Source organism: Oenanthe melanoleuca, chromosome 4, assembly GCF_029582105.1.
Source record: "Oenanthe melanoleuca isolate GR-GAL-2019-014 chromosome 4, OMel1.0, whole genome shotgun sequence".
Lineage (NCBI taxonomy): Eukaryota > Metazoa > Chordata > Aves > Passeriformes > Muscicapidae > Oenanthe > Oenanthe melanoleuca.
The window spans coordinates 32545993-32570290 of record NC_079337.1 but is presented as its reverse complement, the minus strand read 5'-3'; the positions used below and the strand labels follow the sequence as shown (position 1 = coordinate 32570290).

Genomic DNA, 24298 nt, shown 5'->3' with positions numbered 1-24298 from the left:
AAATCCTTTATCATAGAAGAGTGGGTCTCTGGAAAATGCTGATTAAGTCATTGCTTTCTGCATTTCATTGTATTGTGTTTAAGGCAGCACAAATGAACCTATGAAACAATGCAGATATTACTAAGGATTGATATATTCACTGCTGTTTTATCAAAAGCAGGCATCATGATTAATATCTTTTGTCTGAAATAGGAAATAAAACATACTTCCAAAACCAACACAGTGTTGGGGATTTGATTGCTTTACACTACCATGATCACTTGATTCTTTACATAAAACCAAAAGCTTTATGTCTGTCTGAATTTTCAGTTTCAGAATTTTCTGGAAAATTTATTAGAAGAAAAGTACTGGGCAAATTTCAGAGATTTGCTTTCTTTATTGGATTCAATCTGGTTGTTTATTCAGCCATGCAGCCTCTATTAAAAGTATTAACTGACAAAAATAGCATTTTAAATAGTATGCTATTTAACATTTGTAGAAAAAACTTCTTCCTTTTCTCTCTCTTAAAACTCACTTTCTTTTATGGCATGGCTCATCTAAGTAAGGCTGAAAAACCAAAGTGTTTTACCCCAAAGTTTGCAAAGCTGGGTACCAGAAAAGGAGCATAATCCTTCAACCACCATTCATTTTTATTATTCATGTGACCTGTGCTCACCAGCACTACAAAAAAATCTTACTTTTCACGTGCACACTGCTACTGAACAACCACAGTGGTTTTACAACACTGTGAAATGATCTTTCAACAAGACTTTCCTGACACTGAACGAAATTACAACTCACAGTATATTTTCATGGCATATATGAAAATGATCTTTTCTCTGAACAACTCTTTGAACATTAGCTCAAAATGTACATTTCATCTTTTACAGTTCTGCAAGTGCATATGAGAGTATTATATAATACTGAACAGACTCGTTTATTTTATTTCTTTCCTTTTTTTTCTTTCTTATGTCAATATGATCATAAAATACTACCTACTTGCACAGTGGTTATGCTTTTATAGACTATTTTTCTCTCCAAAATTTTCCTTTTATCAAAATATATATGTATTCTTTGTGATTATGAACTTGTTACTCTCTGTATGCTTTCATTAGAAACAATGCTGCCCAGCATGTCATTATTAAAGTACTTTCTGTACCAAAAGGAAAGAGCAAAATTGTTCCCAAAGGAACAGCTGTTAAAGAAAAGGTGTTTAAGTGGTTTCTGCTCTGGCAGGCCCAGAACCTCTGTGCATGTACTTGTTATATACAAGACTATGATTCAGTGTACTTGCAGCACAAAGGAAAAGCATATTTCAGGTGTACAGTGTACACCAAATGCACATCAGAATCCCCACATCTTCAGTAGATCCCATTGCTGCTGGTACAAATTTGAAGCAACTCCATTACTTTAATGCTGATCCCTTTCTCTAGTCCTTTTGTATTGATCAGGTGGTTAAAAGTGGAAATGTATCTAAGTTAAAGCAGTTCCTGAGATGTCATTAATCCACACGAGGAGCAGCACAGCTGTCAGCCCATGTGGCACAGAGCTGGGGTGTCTAGCCTCCCACAAGCATCTTGCTGACTGAGAGATGGCACTTCTGAACTTCTTTGGTTGACACCAAAGGTTAACAGTAGTATCAGCAGTAACTAGAGCTTTTCCTTAGAGATTTCCACCATTCTGGCAGCACTTAGTGAAGAAAGAGTGCTAGAGAACAACATGAACCAGAGGGTTGACTCTGGGTTACTACAGGCTCGCTACTGACGTCTCTGAGACAGACAGCAGCTCTACCAAACTATTTTGAGATAAAAAAATTTCATGCATTAGAATTATAGGATGAAAGAATTAGGCAGAATATATTAAAATTGTAAATGTATCTCTTAAAACTGTAGAAATTTTGTAGTAAGAACTAATCATCTCATCCACACAAGAGTTTAAAATTTAGTTGTCCTTACTTCTTTTTTTGACAAATTTTAAAAAATTATAATGGGTTCAGAGCCGAGTGGAATAATTCATTTTGCTCCTTCTGCACTCAACTTGAATTCAAATAAAGGACTCGAGCCAGTATGCAAACCAGAAGTGATATTAAACCTCTTTTTCTAGTTGTTGAACAGCTAAGAAAAGCAGATTGAAATGTCACTTTAGGCGCTTTGCATTCCAGTGACCTTTATCCATGAAATTTTTTGTGATTAGATTCCTGAGCAGCTTATGTCAGTTGCCAATACAGAAAGAGAATACTGAGCAGCTGCCTCCAAAAGTTTATCATTCCTCTAGAACAACAAGTCAAACAGTTGTTGGTATGTGGTTTTTGTTTGTTTGTGGTGCAATACCTGGACATCTATAGAGCTTTCTTGCCTGTGCAATATCTCCTTTACTTAGACGGGTACGCTGGCCAATGGCAGGTCGTATACCATTGTCATCACGGGAAGGGAGAATGGTATCCAGAAACATGCCCCTAAAAAAAATAAAAATAAAAATAGACCCCAAAAACCCCTATCAGGTTTCTGTCATAAAACCGTCTGAGTTCCTTGAATGTATGCCTGTTTTGTATTTCTGGGTATTACATTTGGCATAAATAAGAGGGTAAAATACAGAACTTTAAATGCAGACAACATGCCATAAAGTCCCTCAGCTTGGCAAACTTTATGCAAAGTTACCAAGAAAGAATCTTCTATCAGTACATCAATTAACGTATCAGCTTTTATATTTCTGCAAAACAAGAGGAAGATCTCTTACTACTCTTACTACTTAAGCTATTCCTATATTAAAAAATAATATAAAATTGCATAAAAATACATAAGTTAATCTCTAGCACAAAATTCTTAATCACAAAGCCCTTATTTCTAACAAAGTTTTAATGAGAAGTCTTATAGCCTGACTTACATAGGAAAGCAGATAAAATCAAACACATTTGCCAATCATGATTCTGTCAAGGGTTGTGAGACATTTAATTCCACTCTAGCTGCTGATGCTTTCAAAACAGAAATGCTTACTTGCTAGCCTTTACTTGCCTCACAATAAAATATATCAACTTACCATATGTGATTTTAGTGACATTAACCTTACATGACAAGACATCATAGAGGAGTACCCTTGTTCCAAATGTGCAGTTTATTAAAAATTTCCCAGATTTTAAATATGATCTAAAACATTTTGGTATTCTCATATTAATTTTAATATAGTAAGATTCAAAACTACATTCTATTATCACATTGCAGAATTTAAAAGGCTTCAAATCCCATAAAATAGAAATTAACAGAAGAATGTTTCTATAGTCTCTTTTTATTTAATTTTTTTATTGTCACTTGTACATCTGTAGGGATTTAATTGAAATGTAAAACCACTACTTTCAGACATAACATAGATCCAAAAATTAATGAACAGTAGGATCTTTGTAGTTAGGAATACCATTTATAAAAACATACTCGTTTTCAAATTACAATAAATTAACCATTTTGAGTATTACAGATACATACTGCTCTCTTTATCCAGTTAGGTTTTTTGAGGCATCACTAGGAATTTTGTAAAGACAGAATCATCTCAGGGTGTTACCCTAAACAGTGAAATAAACTACATATGGCATGAATCAGTTTCTAGAACTCCGGCCCATTATTATTTAGAAAGTGATGGCATCTATAAACTATAATTCTATTTTCCGCTGAATTTCAGCACAACATCAAACTGATGCTTTTCATACTTTGAAAACATTTCTCTCTTGAATGCCTTAGCACTTTAATAAAAGAACCTACTGCAAGTTTCAATACAGCATGAACAAAATCATTGTGTACAACTAGAACTTTGTGATGTTTTGCGATTCCTGCTCCTTGCCCGGGTGAGCAAAGTCTAGCGAGCAGCTGGCAATATGCCTCACTGCACATGACTCAGGCTTGCAGGATGAATTAGTGCAAACCAATACCTGACCTCAGGGGTTGGCTGGCTGCTTTTATACAGGATGAAGTAACAGCCCCTTGTACCTTGGGGCAGGGCATGCCTACTCATGGCACTATCAGTTTTTGCCAGCTTGGAAGGTGGTGAGATCAGGGCCAGCAAATCAAATTACCTTGATGTTGTCATTGCCCTAGGACTTGGGGGGGTTCTGTCTTGTTCAATTACTCTATTTTATACAGGTTCTTTTAATCTCTTCCTTAAGGTAATGGTATGTGCAACTGGATTAAGCAATGTGACTAATAGCTACCTCATGTGGCTCATTCCCATGCTCTTCCGGGGGTGAATTATGTGTATGCTGAGTAATACAACTTTTGATTGGACTTTTATTTAATAATAAAATTTATATTGAGAGAACAAGCCAAACAAATTTGCAAAGGCTGGTGAGGTTTTAGTGGCCCTCAGTTTATTTCCAAGTGTCAGATTGTCTAGTTTTTTTACCTTAAAATGCATCAATTGGAAAACTAAAATAAAATAAAAAAAACACCCAAGCACATAACTTTCCAAACTAAAACTTTTTGTTGGGTGTTTTTGGAGGTTTCTTTTAATTTTACATTACTCTGGTATTTTTAGAGAATAATTAGCTGATGAAACATAATAGGAGACTGGGTCCATGCCTCCACTTTTTCTCCAGAGCTGGGCTGATCTATGGGACCAGCTCATTGTACAGCTCCCCACAACCCTGCATCATTTCAGAGAGAATCCCAATGAGTTACTAAGGAGCTGAGAACAGATCAGTCTGCAACAGGACAGAGCAAAATCAGCTGAAGTCTTTATTATAAGGTTTTAAGGACAGTAACAATCTGTACAAATAACAGAGAGGAGGATGCAGCCTCTGTTATAAATGCCTGACTGCAGTCCTTCACAAAGGCTGTGGCTTGTGTGGTAGATGTCCAAATAACCTGTGCTCTACCTGCATAATCCATAGTTATGAAACTCTACTCTAAATCAAAGGAGATTTGTCCTTTACAGAACATATCATGTTACACATAACATTCCCAGCCATTTCACTCATTTGATTTTTCTAAATTCAAATTTTTGTGGACACAAAAAGAAAGCGTGTATCATATAAAACGATGTTTCCAGTTTATCTTGTCTGAAAATCTAAAGAACTGAAGCAAGATCAAAAGGCTGCTTTGAAACTGAACAGAAAAGAAATGCATTTTCAGCTATAATTAAATTATTTTGGCTTAAAATAAACAAGCTGTGCTTTGACTGCTGTAGGAATACTATATCGCAAGGGACATTTTAAGGGATTTCAAAATACTTCAAAAAGCATAGTTCTTAGCATTCACAGACAGGAATAGAATTAAAAGTCAAAAGGTATAACCTGAGACTCCAACCTTGAGAAGGTGTTCCTGGCATAGTGCATAATACTGTCAAAGTCATATGGTTCCCCAAGGGAGTTCACCTCTCCAGGCTCCATCTTCAAAAAGTTATATTCCTGACCTACAAATGATTGATAATTATAGAATCTTTAATATCTTTCTCTGTAAAGATAAAATCCAAACAGGATAAGAAAATCAACAAAGATCTTAACCTAATTACTCACTAACATTCATAAATCTTTCTCATTTGGGAGAAATTTGGGAGAAAGTGTATGGCTTTACTATGCATAATATAAGAACAGACATCTTCTCAAACACATATCAGATTTGTATATTGTGCTTTAAAAAGACTAGTCACATGCAACTAACACATAAAGGCCTTACACATCATGATGTGCTTCATGTGAAGTCCATACAAATTTCTGGTTTGATTCTTAATTCCGAAAATAAATAATTTTGACAGCAAAGACTCCAGAAGAACCCTCCTCACTCATTAGACTGGATTCTAAGAGTCTAACTGGATGCTAAGTGCAGCACTAAACTAATGGACCCTGGAGACCTTAGTTCAGCAAAGGCTGCTCTCTGAAGCTTCATGTACTGTAGACACTACAAAGTCACATTTTTGAGATCCAGCTGTTGCAAATTAACAAGAACAGAACAGGAGAAAAAGAATTACACTTCCTTCATAATTCCTTACCCTAAGTTCTTTGACCTAATCAGTACATTAGCAATACAAAGCACCCCTTAGTAATTCATATTCACAACAGAGTCTTGCAAAAAAGCCCTGCAGTGACATTAACATTTTAATCAACATAAGCTGCATAACATAACAAAACTCAAATGAGTCAGTGGTCATGAATTCCTGATCCATTGAGTGATCCTCAGGCTCATGCCACACAACAAGAAGTAGTCTCAGTCAGAAACCAGAGAGAGAACTGAAAGGGAGAGCAGGTGGCTGAGAATGGCACTCCAGCTGATTTTCTCATCATAGTAAAAGGGAAGAGCTCTCATGGCATCTGCACAAGTCAATAATACAGTGAGGCAAGAAAGAAGGCTCAAACATGCATGTCCTTTCAGGACTTTAGAGACTTGAGGGAGCATGTGTCAGCTCCTTACAAGTCCCAGATCAAGTGGCAAAATTCATTGTATCTCAAATACATTTTAAAATATTTTCTTCAGAAACAGACAAATACTCCAAGCTATCATTGGATGATTTCACCCTTTTTGAGCATAGAATTCCCATAAGTCAAAATCAGTGTGTCACAAAGACCATACACATTTATGAACATCGCAAATGAAACACACCTACTTCCCTCCCATCTTGCCTACCCAACACAGGCAAGGGAGGAACAGCTAGGGTGGCAAAGAGCTGACAGCCACAGTTTAAAGTTCTCAAGTTCCTCAGATGCTTTATCTCAACAACACCAAGGTCATTGTGTCAAGCTGCATGAGAGTGAGGTGAATAACGTGTAAAGTGCAGGACCTGTGCCTGTTTGTGACAGATTCAAAGTCCTTCACCTTACCTCCCAGGTCAAAGCCTCCTGAGCAGCTACAGACATATTTCTACTTATCATTCACCAAAACCTACAAGAGAAATGCCCTTCCTCAAGCATAGAAATATGACTTTTAAAGAGCCTTAAGAGCAGTGGCTTCTTTCAAAGTTTTTGAGCATGACTGTTATTTTGCTCCTTCTAGCCCTCTATTTTTATGGCTTGCTACTTGGCCAGAACTTTGGAAAATATTATACTAGAATTTCAGTATTTTATTTGTATATCAATTTGAGATCAGTCAAGGTAAGAAGAATAGCAGGCATAAATGCTATTTCAACTATTCAGCACTTATTTGCAATTTGAGCAGACGAAGGAAATGCCAAAAACAAACACATGTTTTTTTTCTAAAATAATTATCAGATTATCTCACCAGGTTGGATGTTTTCTCTAATGATGGTGACATGGTCATCACGGTCTGGTCGTGTGTGTTCATGCCAAAAACCTATCACATGACCCAACTCATGGACAACTATGCCAAATTTATCACAGTTCTTGCCAATAGATATAGCCTGAGGACCATTTCCCCTTCGACCCACATAAGAACAGCACCTGTAATTAAAACACAAACACAGATGAAAGTTTTCATACATATCTCTACCAACTACATAGCAAATTCAGTTAAAACATGAGAAAATAGTATATAAAGATTCAGCAGTAAAATGCACAATGTAATATCAGGTGTCTCACAAACTCTAGATCTTCTACTAGAACAGTTTATTACTCAAAATACACATGAATGTGGCTTTTTAATATATTATTCAAGGTCTTAAAAGATGTCAGCTTTGATCAACAGAATTCTCACTGTCATGACAATCTATTCAGTCATTCTGTAGAGTAACACAGGAACTTGTTTTGAGCAAAAGAATAAAATTAAATGATGCTCTGATGACAGCACGCACCATCATCTCTTTGTGGGTCATTGATAAAATGTTAAAAACAACAGGTTGCAGGATAAGCCCCTGTGATACTGCACTTTCAGTCACAGCTTGAGTCCAATCCATTTACCACGACCCTTCAAGCCCAACCATGCAACCAATTTTAACCTATTTAGTTTTCCATTCACCTATAATCCTGCAAAATCACCTTGGAGGCTCAACACATTTAAACATATTTGTTTAAGTCCTGGAATTTAATTTGTAGTTAAAAACCTTTATGATCTTAATACAACAAATGATAGCAGAGCAAGGGATTGATGAGAATAGAGTTAGGATAAGCACATATAATTGTAAAAAGTCAGAAAGAATGCTTTTGTTTAGAGCAGTTTAAACATTCCTGCAGAGTCTTTGTTTTTGGCACTGTATGGAAACTACAGAGAAAACCTGCAATGCAGAACTAAAGAACATAAATGATTATTTATGGCTTAAAACAAATCAATAGGTTAATAAGACCTAAAGCTGTAGACTATTGAGCATATGTTCAATAGTTTTAACATGTCTATTTTATTAACTTCACATACATTACATGATTCAGCCAGAAAATACATATTTGCTGACAAAAAATTTCTATATATATTCAATGTATTTTTTTCATAGTGATACTTTGGAGATGAACAGATACAAAGGAAAAATCAAAAAAGAAATTGTTCTAAACAGTACCTTCTGTGATGTCTCCTGCTTTGCTTTAATTGACACTATTGATAACAAGGGCAAAATAATAAAAAAGAAAAAAAAAAAAAAGAATAATAAAACAGAAAAAATAAGAAATGTTGAGCATTCTCAAATGTTTGATAACTGAGGGCACCTCATCTGACAGATTTTAAAGATGGCTTTTTTCAGAAGAAAAAAATTAATTGCAATCTTTTATATAGTGCTCCTCTAGGCTAACATTGTACATCTAAGCCCCAACATATTGGGAATTATTTTTAATGTTAACCAGCTCCTGAAAAGCAAGCAGCCAGAGGGTGACAGTTCCCTCACACTGGTTACTTGACAGATTTCAAGTACTCCCTAGAAAATATAAAGAAATTTATTGAGTGTTTCTTTACATGCCAAGGAAAATAGAATTAACACCAAGTCCTAAAATAACAGCAGCAGTTCACACTTAGAGAGGGTCATTAGGATCTGTTAGGTTGGATGTCTTGTCAAGCACACTAGATACATCCAATTAAGCTACAATTTGCTTCAACAACTGCATTGAGACAAAGACTAACTAAAATTTAAAAATCTATGAAGTAAATTCATTTGTAATATTATGGATTTGACAAAAAGCCAAGAACTCTGTGCTCTCTGAGCACTTGTCACACCCCTTAAATTGAATCAACTGGCAGGTTTTAAAGCTCATCTCTTTAATCTTTATTGCACCAGACAGCATTTGGAGACAGTAACTATTTATGAATCTCTAATTCCATTTAATCAGTCTAGCTGATCAGCAATGGTGAGCAATGAGAAACAAATAACAAAGAGAAAGTGAAATGAATGGAACAATACGCTCATTCTTTTAAGTAATACTGTTTCACAACTACTGTCAAAAATACTCTTGCTACAAAGGAAGAGAGAATCAGGTAGAGTCAATGTTGTCCTTTTTTAAAAAAGCTGCACCCTTGAAAATGTGACAATATAAAAATCATCATAGACCATTATATATAAGCTTGCCATGGCACAATGAAGGTGTGAATGAATTTCATACACATAATAGGATGGTGTATGATCACTTTTATGTTGCACAAAGCAAGAAAAAGAGGTTCACAAAATTTCCAAACAAAATCTCTCTCAGGAAGCAGAGTGTTTTCTTGGTGAAAACACCTCTTTTAATCACAGATATAACTCCATCTATACAAAGGAGATATTGGCTATGATCTGGCTTTATGAATTTGCCTTTTGTCAGGGATCAGGATACTATCATGATCACCAAATGCTCTGATTCACTGCCCTAAAAGGACTTGTTGTGATGGCAGAAGTGTCTCCTGCTTCTTCATCTGATCAGTGAAGATGTCCAATACTACAACCAGCATTCCTCAGCTATATATTTACATAAACCACCCCTCACCGTTTGTGCCAGCACACCGTGCTCCAGACTGGGACAACCTGTGCCTTGCTCACACCCTCCTCAGGCCACACCTCAGCTAGCAGGGAAGCTGTGCCAGCTGCCAGGGCTATTTATCACCTGGGAGCATGAGTCAGCCCTGCCCTGTGCACAGATTATTTAGCACAACTCTGGTTTCTTCTCGTTTTATAAGAGTGATTGAGCATCTCTTATGAGATGTTCTTTAGCTGAAGTATGCTACAAAGGTGCACCTCAGACAATGAATTTACTTGTTTCACCCACTTTAAGAACTTGCCTGCAATGCCTTTTTAATATGGTGTCAAGTTCAAAAGAGGTTAAAATATTCATCTGTTAACTCAACAATGTTTGGGGAAACATATGAAAGTGATTTGATTTTCCTGTATCTCAAACAGGTCTGTCAAATAGTAAGACAAGGGAATACAGTAGCAATTGCAATAAGTCATCTGAATTTTGTCATAAAAGTTAAGTCTTCTAATGGAGAACAAATTGAGATCTAAAGGCATGCTGACTTACCAGAACAATCTGAATAATTGTTCCTTTCTTTTTAGTTCTACTATGTAAAAAGAAGCTTGATCTTGTACTCAAGAATATTTATTAATGCAGTGTGACTAGATGCCATCCCAATATGCTGACCCTTTTTTGGCTTTGCATACAGTGAAGTATACTGACTGAGTCTTCGGGCCCTTTGATAGGAAGATTCTTATTTTCTTATTTTGATTCTTATTTTCACATCTGCAGCTTAGGGATACAAATCACTGTCACCAGAAAATTTCAAAGTAATACAGCTATATTAAAAAAACCCCTATTTTAATAATCAACTGTTATCAAACTCAGGTTAAACAGACATGATAAAAAAGAATTATAGTTTACAACTTCAGCAGATTAAATTATTCCCTGGGAAGGCAGGATCTGGCCATAAAGTTTTTGACATTTTTCCAAATTGCCTGTAAACAAACTAGAGAAGTCTGATATCAAGGGGTATATAAAGCTGGTTGGAATATTACATAAAGTTAAGACAGAGAAGACACTTTTTAAACTCGCAGTCATAGAAAACACTATTAAATGCCATGAAGACACGCAACTTTAAGAGATTATACAAGAGATATGGAAAGGGAAATAAGGAATTACTCGACCTCTTAAGATGGGCAAAACCTGGTAAAGATTGGAATCAAAGATGGGGTGTCTGTGCTGTGGAAAGAGCTTTGTCTCGTATTTGGAATAACATCCCAACCCACCACATGCTGGACATGGCAGCTGTTAAGAAACAGGGAGGCACTTGGGTGCCTAAGAGGAAGGAAAGGCCACAAGCTATATGAACTGGCTCTTGCACTGGCTCAGCAGAAGTTACAACTCATCTGGACAAACACACCCTATTTTTGGGGTTATCAATTTCAAGAATTATGTGGACTAGCAGAAACGAATCTCAAACAGCAGTATGATTAAAGCCCTAGCAAACACTATTTTCCAGGAAAGATTAAATGAACTAGGATTTTTCTAGTCTGCAAGAATGTAGAGCAGAGGGGGACTTAATAACAGTATCAAGCTATATAACAGACTTCTTCAAAAAGTAAAAGGAATTTCTTTTCTATGGCCATTGGGAAAAAAGTTAATGTCCTTTAACTGATATATGAAATACTTGGTTTAGCTGTGGGAAAAAAAGCTGCACAAACTTCCTACATTTCTTATGTTAAGGATGCTGAAGGAATACGATTCCTATAAGGCTGTGAAATATTCATTTCTGCAGGTTTTTAGAACCAAGTTAGATAAGTGTATATCAGCAGTGATATAGGAATAGCTGTTTCTGTCTTAAGAATACATTTAGACACCTTTCTAAGATCCCTTGCAGTCCTATGGGTCTTGATAATCAAAATTTATCTCTCGTTCCCTGCTGATATGGAACCTCTCAACTTTAAGAAAGCCATGTATCCCTTATAACCAGCTGCTATATTTCAAATATGCTTTTTTAATCACTACCCTTCTGGGATGATCTTCCCATGAACTGTTTCAAGATGTGATGCATTATACTCCAAAATATCCTTATTGTTTACAAAGGCTCAGTAACACTTCACTTGCTAGTGTGCTAATGCTGTCATATGAGACTTTCATAGATACTGCCACCTGAATTTCACATGTATGACTATCCACTCTGTTTCATTTAATGTGTTATGGTTTGACTCTGTGCTCTTTGGGGCAGGGTTTATCATTTAGCTTTTAATTTCAGCCGTGCTAAGTACAATAAAGTCTCCACCATCTGTGAATGTTAGCTGCCGTGGTAGTACAAACAATACTGACACAATGTGCTAACAAACCAACACAGCAGGGTGCCATGGGAAAGAGCTGAAGATTACTTTCAATGCGACTGGCCGTGTAGCAGAGAGTGTTTGCAGTTGGTTTGGTGTCACTTTAGTCTGGGCTCCTTCCGTGGAAAATCCCGCGTCAGCACTGGATATGGTGGGTAGTGCACAGTTCCTACTCACCCAGAGGATACATTTCCCTGTTCATCTGGATCTTCCTGAAAAAACTTGGGGATCCCCAAAAAAAATCATTCAACTGCCTCTTCTGTTTGGCCTGGCTTTATTTCATCAATGGTGGACTTTTCATGGCTACATTCTTCTTCAGTTTTTTTTAAACTTGTTAAAACTTTGGTAAATTATTTTTATTTTGCAAAGTACTCTTCAATAAAACAATATAAATGATAAAGAATAATATAGACTTTGGAGGTGGATACTGAGTGTACTCCAACGTTCTGGTTAAAGCTGGTTATAATTCAGCCTTCCCCTGAAGTGATTTGATCTCATGAAACATCAAGCATTCTAAGGAACAATTCTTTGGCTGGAGAGATTTTTTTGTCATTTGACTTTGGGTATTTTGAAGTGGCAGAATTTACATTTGGCAGATATCCCCATAAATATCTTTCTAAAGTGCCTGAAAACACATCTTCCACACTCTTCTGTTTAAATTGCTTTCTGCCCCTGTGAGTGCAAGGGAACCGTCATGATAATTATCTGCTTTACATTTGTCTTCCAGCTGTGTGTCAGTATCCCTGAACCTTATTTAATGGGTGAATCTTCTCTCACGGGTTGCCTTGACTAAAATAATACCCATGCTGGCTCAGAACAAAAGTCCATTTCATTTGGCACTGTTTCTAAGGGGGTTCTACAGCAAGCCTACAGTGCAACAAGAACATGACAGGAAACCATAGAATAAGATCCCCTGCTGCAAGGATCTGTGGCTCAGAGACTTTCAGGAGCAAAAGCAATGCCTTTCAAAAGTAATCTAGGAGTAGGTTATATTATGTTGTCCTATTCCTTTAGAAGAATACAATGAGTGTTTTAAACAGATAACTCTACATATAATTTTGGAGGATAAAAATTGCCTCTAAATTCAGGATCATTCAGGATCATACCCACAACACTACCCTACCCTGTTATGATTCAAAAGCAGACAAGCAAAGGGCTCAATGACCAGGAAGTCAGTAAGAGAGGGAGCTGTTCACTGCAGTTTACAGCTCAAACAGGAGGTGACTGTCAGAAGTACAGAATTTCCACAGGCAGTGTGTGCTCTTCTTAAGAGATGAACATGGTGCACTCAGGAAGTTCACTGAGCACGATACAAAGTTAAGAATTCTGGGTGGAATGAAAGGCAAACATAGCTGACTGAGGCATTTGTGAGCAGTAATATCTGAAGATGGAACATAGTGATTAATGGAAAGCTGAACCTGTTCTGTTCAGTTTTACACATCAGTGACCCAGAAGCAGGAATTTACAAAATGGCCATAAATTGGGTGATTCAACAAATCCAGGCAAGGATGGTCTAGCAATACGAGAGTTAGAATTACCAAAACCAACAATTTGGAAAAAGGATGCGGGGTAGAAGTCCATATTTAATTCAGCAGTAAATACATGACATGGAGAAAGCTGAGAATAAACAAATGATAAACCTGAAATACCTTTAGAACAACACATATGAATATTGGAAGTATGACGGAAAGCAAAAAATAAAAGTCATAACTATATGTGTATATATTAAGGTAATAGAAAAAAGAGGTGCAGCTTTACAAAGTCACCACACATACCTGTTTCAAAGAACTTTAAAGCCAGGCAGGACACATGCATCATTTAAATGCAATAATTATCAGTTCATTTTCCTGTGAAGCACACATTGCCTTGTGCAGGCAAAGCTGAGGGCCATGCCCAAGGGTTGAGGGTGGGACTGTGCCCCCAGGCAAAGCTGAGGGCCATGCCCAAGGGTTGAGGGTGGGACTGTGTTCCAAGGCAAAGCTGAGGGCCGTGCCCAAGGGTGAGGGTGGGACTGTGTTCCAAGGCAAAGCTGAGGACTGTGCCCCCAGGCAAAGCTGAGGGCTGTGCCCAAGGTTGAGGGTAGGACTGTGTCCCCAGGTAAAGCTGAGGACTGTGCCCAAGGCTGAGGGTAGGACTGTGTCCCAAGGCAAAGCTGAGGGCTGTGCCCAACGCTGAGGGTAGGACTGTGTCCCCAGGTAAAGCTGAGGGTAGGACTGTGCCCAAGGCTGAGGTGGGACTGTGCCCCCAGGCAAAGCTGAGGGCCGTGCCCAAGGCTGAGGGTGGGACTGTGTCCCCAAGACAAAGCTGAGGGCTGTGGCTGAGGGTTGAGGGTGGGACTGTGCCCCCAGGCAAAGCTGAGGGCTGTGCCCAAGGCTGAGGTAGGACTGTGTCCCCAGGCAAAGCTGAGGGCTGTGCCCAAGGCTGAGGTGGGACTGTGTCCCCAGGCAAAGCTGAGGGCTGTGGCTGAGGGTTGAGGGTGGGACTGTGTCCCCAGGTAAAGCTGAGGGCTGTGGCCCAAGGCTGAGGGTAGGACTGTGTCCCCAGGTAAAGCTGAGGGCTGTGCCCAAGGCTGAGGTGGGACTGTGCCCCAGGCGCACGCTTACCCGCAGGGTCGGTAGGTGAACACGATGTAGCTCTCCTCGTCGCTGCGCTCGATGAAGGTGACGCAGGTGTGCTTCTCCCAGTGCCGCATGGCCTGCTTGAACATGGCGCGCTGCGTGCCTGCAACAACAAGGGCAGTGCCTGGAGCCACAGAGCTGTCCTCACTGCAGCTTCCTTCTTACTAATGCCAGGAATATGGGCCTGGAAGCAGCCAGTGAATCATGAAGCCCTGTGTGTCCCAGTAGTCCCACGTATGGCAAGATTCCAGCTAAAAGGATGCTCAGGCCATCAGTTCATAACATATGTGCCTGCAAGGGGGCTAGCACTGCCTGACACACCCCAGTAAATATAAAACCTGCAATAAAGATCATGACTATGCTACACCAGAGGAAGACAGCAGAAGAAATACAGCGTTGCTTATGTGCCTGCATCAGCACAGCATTCACTAAGCAATTTCCCAGAAACTATCAAGTGAACCACATTGTGGGAGAAAAAAAAGGAAAAGCAGAAAGAAAAAGAAGGAACAAAATCGAGTAACTTTACATCATAGCTCTCTATCTAGTAAAAAGGAAAAAAAAAATTAAAAATCCTACAGCCTTCAAGTCTGTACACCATTTTTATCTAAGCCATGCAAATAGGCATACTGGTAGAAACACTTGACTAAAATAAGGCTGTCATGAACACGGACCAGTCTTCCCTTCTTTGCATCAAAATCTCTCAGAAAACAAAAGTGGGAAATTGAGAACTTGATAAAAGCACAAGTAGATATTTGATTTAAAAATGAGAAATGCATCCAAAAAAGGTCAGAACTATCCCCTAGATGCAGAAGCATCCAGGCCAACTCTTGGCAGAGAACACAACTTCAGAGAGCAGAGCAATATCATTTCATTGCATGACAAAAGACAAGGCTTATTGACATAGAGGCAGCATGTGAGAATATATCTGTTTTGCTTCTGAGCTGAAAATCCACAGAGTAGCATTATTTGGGAAGAACGTGCCAGCAGAAATACACTCATCTTGCAGGTTACAATATAGGATAATTAAACAAACAAAAAATCTAACCTTTTTAAAGCTTAAAGACAACAAAACCTGAAAGCTCGTAAAAAAAAAAAAAGTTCAAATCACATCAGATTCTAAAAAATAAAGGCTATTCCATCCCATCTTGCCCTTTTCTTTTATCTTTAAGCAGTTTTTTCTAAGCTTTAGAATTTATCTTTCATTATTAAAAAGGCAAAATCTTTAATACGGTGCTTTCATTTCGTTTACTACGATTATTTCAGAAGACAGTAATCCTAAAGCAAAGGTCACATTTGATACAGTACTATGTAAACACCCAAACTGAAAGCTTGACTGTAGCTGTCAGTTTGAAAGGAATGACTCTAGTTTCTGCATATACAACGTGTGAGCATTTGCATGTTTCTTTAGGTTTCCTGTATTGTCATGCACAATAAATAAGATAGCTTTTCATATATTTTCCCTTATCTCTCTGCTTTCCTTGCTGCTTTTTGGTTTAAATTCTCTCTTACATCCACATTAATATTGATCCATTTACATTTTTCAAAGATAACAAATGTTTTAACTTTTTCTAAAGTTTTCTGCCAAAAATTTTATATATAGGGTAGCCAGTCTTTCTTTTTGTCATATACAATGTGTGTGTATACCCATCTGAAAACCAAACTGAGGAATAACAAAACACATTTGGGCCAGTTTGTTGAGTGAAATCAGTTTAGAAGAATACATGTTACACCAGTTAAACTAAAGATATTCTTGTGCTAAATACACTTCATTTAAAAAAAGTTCCTTGACATTCTGCTGCTTAGGCTCATGGAAACAGATGTGCAACAAGAAATATATTAGGTAAAGAAATGGAGCTTTCCCTCTCTAAAATGTTCTTATACATTTTTTATTATGTGGCTTGCCTTTGAAAACAATTAAGTATGACTAATATTTTCAAAACAGATGTACTTCAGGCCTGTTCCAACATAACCCTTCTATTGAATTCCATAGCATGACTTCACTTTCAAAAATTAAAAAAAAAAAAAAAAGAAAAAGAAGGCAATTTTAAAAAATTATCTTTCCTCTATTCACACAAAGCACAAAGCTTACCAGTGAAATTTCCACCTATTACATATGGAATGACACCACCTGGCCATATTCTTTCTGTTCGTGATGTAGCAGCTCTGGGAAATCGATTTTTCTCATTTTTCCCTGAGAATTTGACAGTAGTTCTTCCTTTAGATGTATTATTTTGCTCAAAACCTGCAATGATAATTAAAACACTGAATCAGATCACACACACACATGAAAAAAGAGAGCAATTATTTTCTAGCAGGTCAAACCCAGATTTCTTTATGCCCTTTCAAAGTAGGATATTGCTGTTACATGACAGTTAACTATTGCCTAGTTTTCTGAGAAAGACATAAAATCTGAATCTTCATTTTTTTAATATATCTAGAGTAACAATCTTGCACATATGTTTATCGACTGGAATGTGCATTGCGTAAGTGCATCTAAATTTTCTCATTTAATAAAAATATTTAAGAAATCACACTCCCTGTGGTTCTGGTGGTGTTTTTTTGCATTTTTTTTTTCCTGTCTTTTGTTTTGGCCTGTTTTTCTAAATAAATGAGAATTTTTCCAGCAAAGAACAGACAGACTCAAACTAATCAAGGCATTCACTACCCCTTTCATTTTTATTGTATGATCTGGAAAAAGCAAGTACATTACCATCTTTAAAGAACTGGACAGTAAGAAATGCTACATTTTCATAAACTAACATTTGGAACCCCACAGGTAGGTTTTACTCATGGCTGGAATTTCTCTACAAAAGAGAAAAAAGGTCTGCCATTTTCAGGGATACTACCACCATTCATCCCACTACAGACAAATCTTTCTACATCAGCTGAAACCTACTGTGAGAACAGAAAAGGATAGTTAGACAAGGACTTGGACACAAACAGGTGTTTCTTCTGAACAATTTCTAAGTTAGTTTGCAGATCTTGGCAGCTGATCAAAATGAATCCTTCAAAAGGTGGTTAACAAATCCTACTCAGTGCAGTTGAAGCCTTCTGTCTTATTCCTAGTGGAAGATTACATTTTCCCTCTGTGAGAATCCCCTGTGGTACCAGCTGCACTTAAGTGTTAATGACTGTGTCAGAATCAGGGAGGATTCCAGGGCAGAGTCATGGTAAGGAATGTTGGCATGGTCCCAAGGCTGAGAGAGCAGCAATAGGAAGAAAAGGAAGAAGCTACAACAGGAGGCAGCTCTGATGCAAACAATAAAAATAGGTAAAGCAAGTAACTTATCATTGTAATTGAGTGTGTAAATGAGAATTACACAACAAACTGCACACAAAAATGTCTACAATATGGGCAGACTATTTACAGAAAAGCTATTTTTACACTTATTATGCAGTCGTTACTGAACCACATCACATGTTTATTTAGACGTTTTACCATTACAAATCCTTTTTACTGGTGCTCTTTAGAGGTCCAAGCAAGAAGTTTATACCAAATTGCACCCAAAATATGACAAGAATTTATGCAATATAAAAATTTTAATTCTCCCTTAAAGAATTAAGATTATCTATCAAAGCACCTCTGCAAAAGCAGCTACCATGCTCTGATTAACACAATGTGGTGCAATTACAATGGAGTTTCACATATATTCCTTTTTGAAGTGAGGTTTCACAGGACATTAAAGTAATGTCATCTTGCATCAAATATGGAGTGTAAACTCAGCCAGAGTTAGAGGGGATTCCACTTGTCTATGCTGCTCAATTCAACTGCATTCATACTGACAAGAGTATTATTAATATAAAAATATGCTTGATCAGCATAACACACCACAAATGCTTCAAACACAGTATGAATCATCAGAATACCCCACCTGGATCCAGAAAAAAAGAAACAAACAAAATTAGCAGCATTGCATCATAGGCTACTTGCAGTGAAAGGCACTGTATTAGTTAAGCTGCTAACTGTGAACACAGCCATAAAACAAAGTTAAGCAGTTTTTAATATGGCATTTAAAACTATGTGGTTTAGCTTTCAGATTTCATGCTGGAAGAACTCTAAGAAAATGGAACAAAGAGCTAATATCTTTATTACTATTCTTGCACTAATAATTTTGTGATTTGTTTATGCCAGTAGTAATACAAATCATTAATGTTCATGATACACTATCACATCAGGAAACTTGCTAATTTAAACAGTGAAAATACCAGCGCCAAATCTTCTTATCCTCTCTATAAGCTGATAGAGGGCACCTCGTTTTTTTGACATTCCATGCTCTCCAAAGCCACCTTTAAAAACAAAAGAAAAAAAAAAAAAGAAATTAATTTTCAAAAGTTAAAACTGTGGAATATTACATGTACAGCAACTATATTAGCCTAGAGAGGCATCCTAAAGGAAGCTTCATATTCTTTGATAATTTCCATAAAAACATTTCAAGTATATTTGACAAAGCAATAAAAACACATGATTAGCTGAATTTTTTTCTAATATGCATTCCATGAATGCAAACCAACACGTCTTTGTTATGTAGACAAGTCATGACAATTACATCATCTAATTATTATTTGGAGCTTTTTTCTTCCTGGTGACCTTGACATCCTCAGAGCTATATTGATTGACAGCTGAAAGGGTCACTTTCAAAGAAATTTCCTGAATGCATGCCATCATTTTCTCATTTCAAGGGAGCGGAATGAGAAAAAGCAAATAGCCAAAGTTTCATCAGAAAACAAACAAACTCAGCAAAACTGATGCAAACTTAATATGATTGAGTTAGCCATGAAATATTTTTCTTTGCTAGCTTGCAAATAGATGTCAATGCACTTTTAAGACTTTGAAACGTCACATGCTGGTTTTGTATTGCAGTAAAACCTGGCAGGTATATATACATACATGTCAGTGTGATTACAGCAGTCAGTGAAAATCTAAGCTAAGAAGTAGTTTATATTAACATTTACCATGTCACATACAGAAATAAAACACATTTCTGGGTTTACTGCATACAGTCTGCTACTCCCTTCACACATAAACCTTTTGTGGCTACAAGTGGCTTTTCAAACACCAGTAAACCAGAAGCAAGAACACTGACTACACTCCATGAGTCAATTAAACAGTTCAGAATTGTTCAGAAAGTTTTGTGATTTTACAGGTTTGCAATAGGTTGTATTCTACAAGTCACTACTAATTATAAGACAAGAGAGTTTCTAAACTACTTTTACGACTGAAAAAGCAAAAAGATAGAAAGAAACAGACCATTAATATGTCCAACCACCACTAAACAGACCTTTCCCAACTTTCCATAAAAACTCTTATTATCTATGTAGAAAATATGTTTATTAAACAGCAACTTAAATTCATATTACAGATGAGAAAATTCCTTATAAGGTAAGTGAGTGTGTGGCTGCTCAGTGAATAACAATGTGCCTAATTATTTGGAGTATGCTGTCACATAGTTGCTGGCTCCCTTGAGAAAAATTTTCCAAATTTTTAAAAACATTTTAAATAGATGAGGTAAGAGATCAACACATTCCTTTCTAAAAAGTTGCATGGTAACTATAACGTAAAGGGTAGAGGATATACCATTGATCATCATTAATGTAATTGTCTCTCATGTTAACATTCATTTTATAAAATAAAGCTTATAGATAAGCATTCCAAATAATATTACAAAATCATTATAACCATCAACTGTCAAACATAAGAGAAAACCCCTAAAGAATCCATTAGGTACTTTAAGAAAGTATTATACTATGTTTTTAAGGGAAAAAAAATATTGCAGCCTATGTATTTCATTTAGTGAAAAACCAAAGAAAAAGTCTCTCACTTAACTAAGCTATCTTATATAACTGCATATATGACTATATATGTCATATCTTATATGACCATGCAGCCTTGCCAAACCATATAGATTAAAAATGTTTTAATTCTTATGTGCTGCATCTTCTCATAATTCAGGCAGGATACTTTTGGCAGTTTGGATTTATAAAAATATACACATAAATGTTATCACTTTACTGTTGTTTCTATTTACAGTGATCATACATTTTACTTGGACAAAATGAAAAATAGAATGACAGAGCTGTACTCCAAGAAGCTCACAGGTTATTTGACCTGCAAATCCAGGCAGATAATCCTTACAAAAAGGAGCAGTCACATAATGTGAACCAGAGCCTGTGAGCCTCAGGATTTTAACCAGAGTTTCAATAACAATGGTGACTCCACAACTTCACCTTGATGGTTTACAACCAAGTACCTAATCCTTCTACCTGAGTCTGCGAAAATCAACAACAGAAAGTGCTCAGAAGCCAAGCTTACAATTCATTGTTATTGTATCTGTAGATACGATTTTGATAAAATTTTGTTTTCTAAATTACAGATATCTAGCATTCCTTTTATTCCTTTTCCAGTTGCTGCCTAATATTAATAAGCTAGTTGGTAATTTGCTCTTTTGGAATTTGGGAGAGATGTGCATACAATTCCTAATTTACACATCAAGAATGTTGTAAATATAGAAAAATAATTTATATATATGAAATGTAAAATTGACTTCTCCAATGCTCTTTTCAGAAAGATCAAGAATGTTGAGGGTTCGTTGAGAGCAGTTATGAAGTCATTAACTTAAGTGAGTTTGTTCTCCAAAGTTTAGTCCCACTGATCATCACAATTGCATTGACTTTAGTTGTGCAATAAAGGTAGAAAAAAAAACCAAATGCATTAGTCACACTTAACAGGGTGATTCAATATGCTGAATAGGATGCCATCCACAAGAAAAGGTAATGTGCATAGTACATAAAAGGGAAGAAAGGAAAAAATAAGTAATAAAATATTAAATATATTTTTAAAACTGTTTAGAAATGTATATTTTTGTGGTGCAATTAAAAAATAACTTTGCAATTAAAAAGAAAAAGTAGAAAAGCAAGAAGAAATGAGAGTCAGCAAGCCAAAGAAATTACTTGACTGCATCCACTTTAAGGGGAAATGGACAGTGCTGTTCTACATTTTTCTAACAAAACTAGCACCTGAGAGATCTTCAAAGATAATTAAAACTATTTGTTTCGAAGAAAAGAGAGCAGGGACACCACTAACTCTATTAACATTTTAAAATCCAGTCCAGATCTAGAAGTGATCAAAAGTTTTCCTTTTTTGGAAAAACAAGTGGTTATAAAAGGAGATTAAATAAACTTTCAAGTTGTCATAAAACCACTATAATCACAGCACCTACCTAGAATGAGTAAAAATATTTTTAAATATGTCAATATTGAAAGCTTAAATTCAAAACTGCTTCTTTGGTCTGAAAATTTTAATCTACATATCAGGAATAAGTTATAGTAGCTCAGTCCAGGCACACATAAAACATGCTTAACAGAAAAGAAATTTAAAAAATAAATTTTTATGTTTTCTAATACCATTTTTATCAGACGTTTCATCAGTAAGTTGGCTTTTTTTTTTTATCTTAACCAGAAAGTTTACAAATTCTCAATTATCAATTTACAAATCACAGCATATATATTTTTAGGCATTAGACAGACATCCATTTAGGCATGGATTATGTTTTCTCTCTTGCAAACAGACATATTTACACATAAATAAAATCTCTCTCGCTATCTGTCTGAATACCCAGCTGCCTCTGTTAATCAGATTGCACTTCTGGTACTAATGCATTTTATGCTAACAATAGCATAGAAATGGGTATTAAAGTGTCAAATAAAGAGTTGGTTTTCTGGACAAGGCAAATCTAGCAAGGATTACATATTCTAGTGTTTCTTCTAGGTCTGGGTAAAGAACAGGATGACACAGTAAAAAAAAAAGCCAAAGGAGGGGTTGCAGTGCCAGGCTTCCAGTTTTGCAATGCCAGGATACCACATATGCTCTCCATAGTGTTTGGGCTCTGCTATCAGGAACTTTCCATGATTAAATCAAAGCTTTGTACAATTTCCTTTCCCACATGACCACCTGCAGAGTAGACTCTACACTTCCTAACAGTTCCTGCTCCTCAATTCAATGAGATATTTTTAAACAGAAATGCTGGAATAAAATTAAATGTTTTGCTTTACCTTTCCCTAAAGTGAATCTACAGTCTTTGTTTAACAACTTTTCTAACTGTAAACTAACGTTATCCAAGACATTTTACAGACTTTCCACATTGACAACACAGATTGTCTTCCACAGAGAATCAACTAACAGGAAAAATAAATTAAATAAATTAAGTTTGGAATAGCATACCTGTATTATGGCCAAGTCTTTCGTTGGGGTGCTGCGTAAGGTCAATCGTCCTGTCAATTTGAAAGATTTTTAAGTCTTCATCATCTAAGGCAATATCTCCCCAAAAGACAGCTTTAAATAAAAAAGAGCTCAATTTAATTAAACAATTATTTGGACAATAAAGCCAATCTGAAGAATATAATGCTATATTTACAACCTTTGGGAAACTATGACAAACGTGTATTTACATCACATTTATTTCCTTACTGATCTATATTTCTATATGAAGAAAAAAAAGAAAACTACCTAGTAAAAGACAAATAACTTATTCCAAAATCTTTGTCTATTTGATTTCTTTTACATTACCTAAATACAATAATTTAGATGTAGTGTCATTCTATTAATAACTTTTTAGCATGTAGTTTTCTCTTTGTAAATACAACAAAGCATAGAAGACACTTAGATGTGAACATTTAAACTATGAAGTAAAATATATAAATTTCTGAGACAACACAACCCTTACATTTCCTAACATCTTTCTGAAAATAGTAATTATTTGAAGGAGTTTTTATTATGTTTCACTTACTTTCTATATAATATTATGTTTCGCTCAGATAACTAAGTATATCTGTTTTCTGTTAAACTGAGAAAAGAAAAACCCTTTATTTTTTATTTTCCTCTCAGTTTATTTGCATGCTTTCCCTTTATAGTAAATCTCACCATTAGGATGCTTTCAAATCCTTTACTTTTCAAAGCTGCAATCTCTCTTTAGCCTTCCTTTGGCCTTTTTGGTGGATTTCTCCTTCTCTCTTTTTCTTTTGCTCTATTTACTTTCTCTTTACTCTCTTTTTCACTTTTGCATAACTCACCTTTCCTAAGCTGCCTCTACAACTCAGTGGACCATGATACAATCCCACTTCCAAGAATTCGGGATCTGTAACCTCAAATCTCTGCCTATTTTTGCTGAGATTTTACCCTGAGATCTCCCTGCCTATTCAAATTTAGCATTGAAGCTGAACTCAACAGGCACATTCTCAATTGCTGTGAATGAACTCAACAGAGCATGTATCAGTCTACAGGAGCTGAAAGTGGTTGTTTATCATCTTTATCCAAATTCCTCCTTTTCCTGCTCCCTCTATCAATAGCTCTATTTTTTGTTCCCACAGAGTCACAAAATCCCTGGATTCAGTCTTGGTGTCCTCCTTTCCTTCTTTCCCCCTTCCAGGGAGACATCTCTTGACTGCTTGGTTGTTCATTCTACAGCTCTACAGCAAACTGCTTTCTTCACGTCCACACAAATAAACCCTGGTCCAAAGTCCAGTTGTCACCAAATCAATCTCTCTAGTCTCCCTCCATTCAAACTGATCCTAAGAATTAT

General features: G+C 36.4%; 1 protein-coding gene across 2 annotated transcripts in view; it reads right to left on the bottom strand.

Moving 5' to 3' along the window:
* The window catches only part of TLL1 (tolloid like 1), a 124645-nt gene that overhangs the window by 46582 nt on the left and 53765 nt on the right, over positions 1-24298 (bottom strand). The window contains exons 2-8 of one of the 2 annotated variants that reach the window (XM_056490605.1): positions 22942-23052; positions 18930-19010; positions 16813-16965; positions 14709-14826; positions 7173-7351; positions 5268-5373; positions 2310-2434 (exon numbers count right to left, since the gene is read on the bottom strand). In XM_056490605.1, coding sequence (XP_056346580.1) covers positions 2310-2434; positions 5268-5373; positions 7173-7351; positions 14709-14826; positions 16813-16965; positions 18930-19010; positions 22942-23052 — 873 coding nt within the window. The remainder of the gene's footprint in view (positions 1-2309; positions 2435-5267; positions 5374-7172; positions 7352-14708; positions 14827-16812; positions 16966-18929; positions 19011-22941; positions 23053-24298) is intronic. The other variant, XM_056490606.1, reaches the window with a different exon arrangement.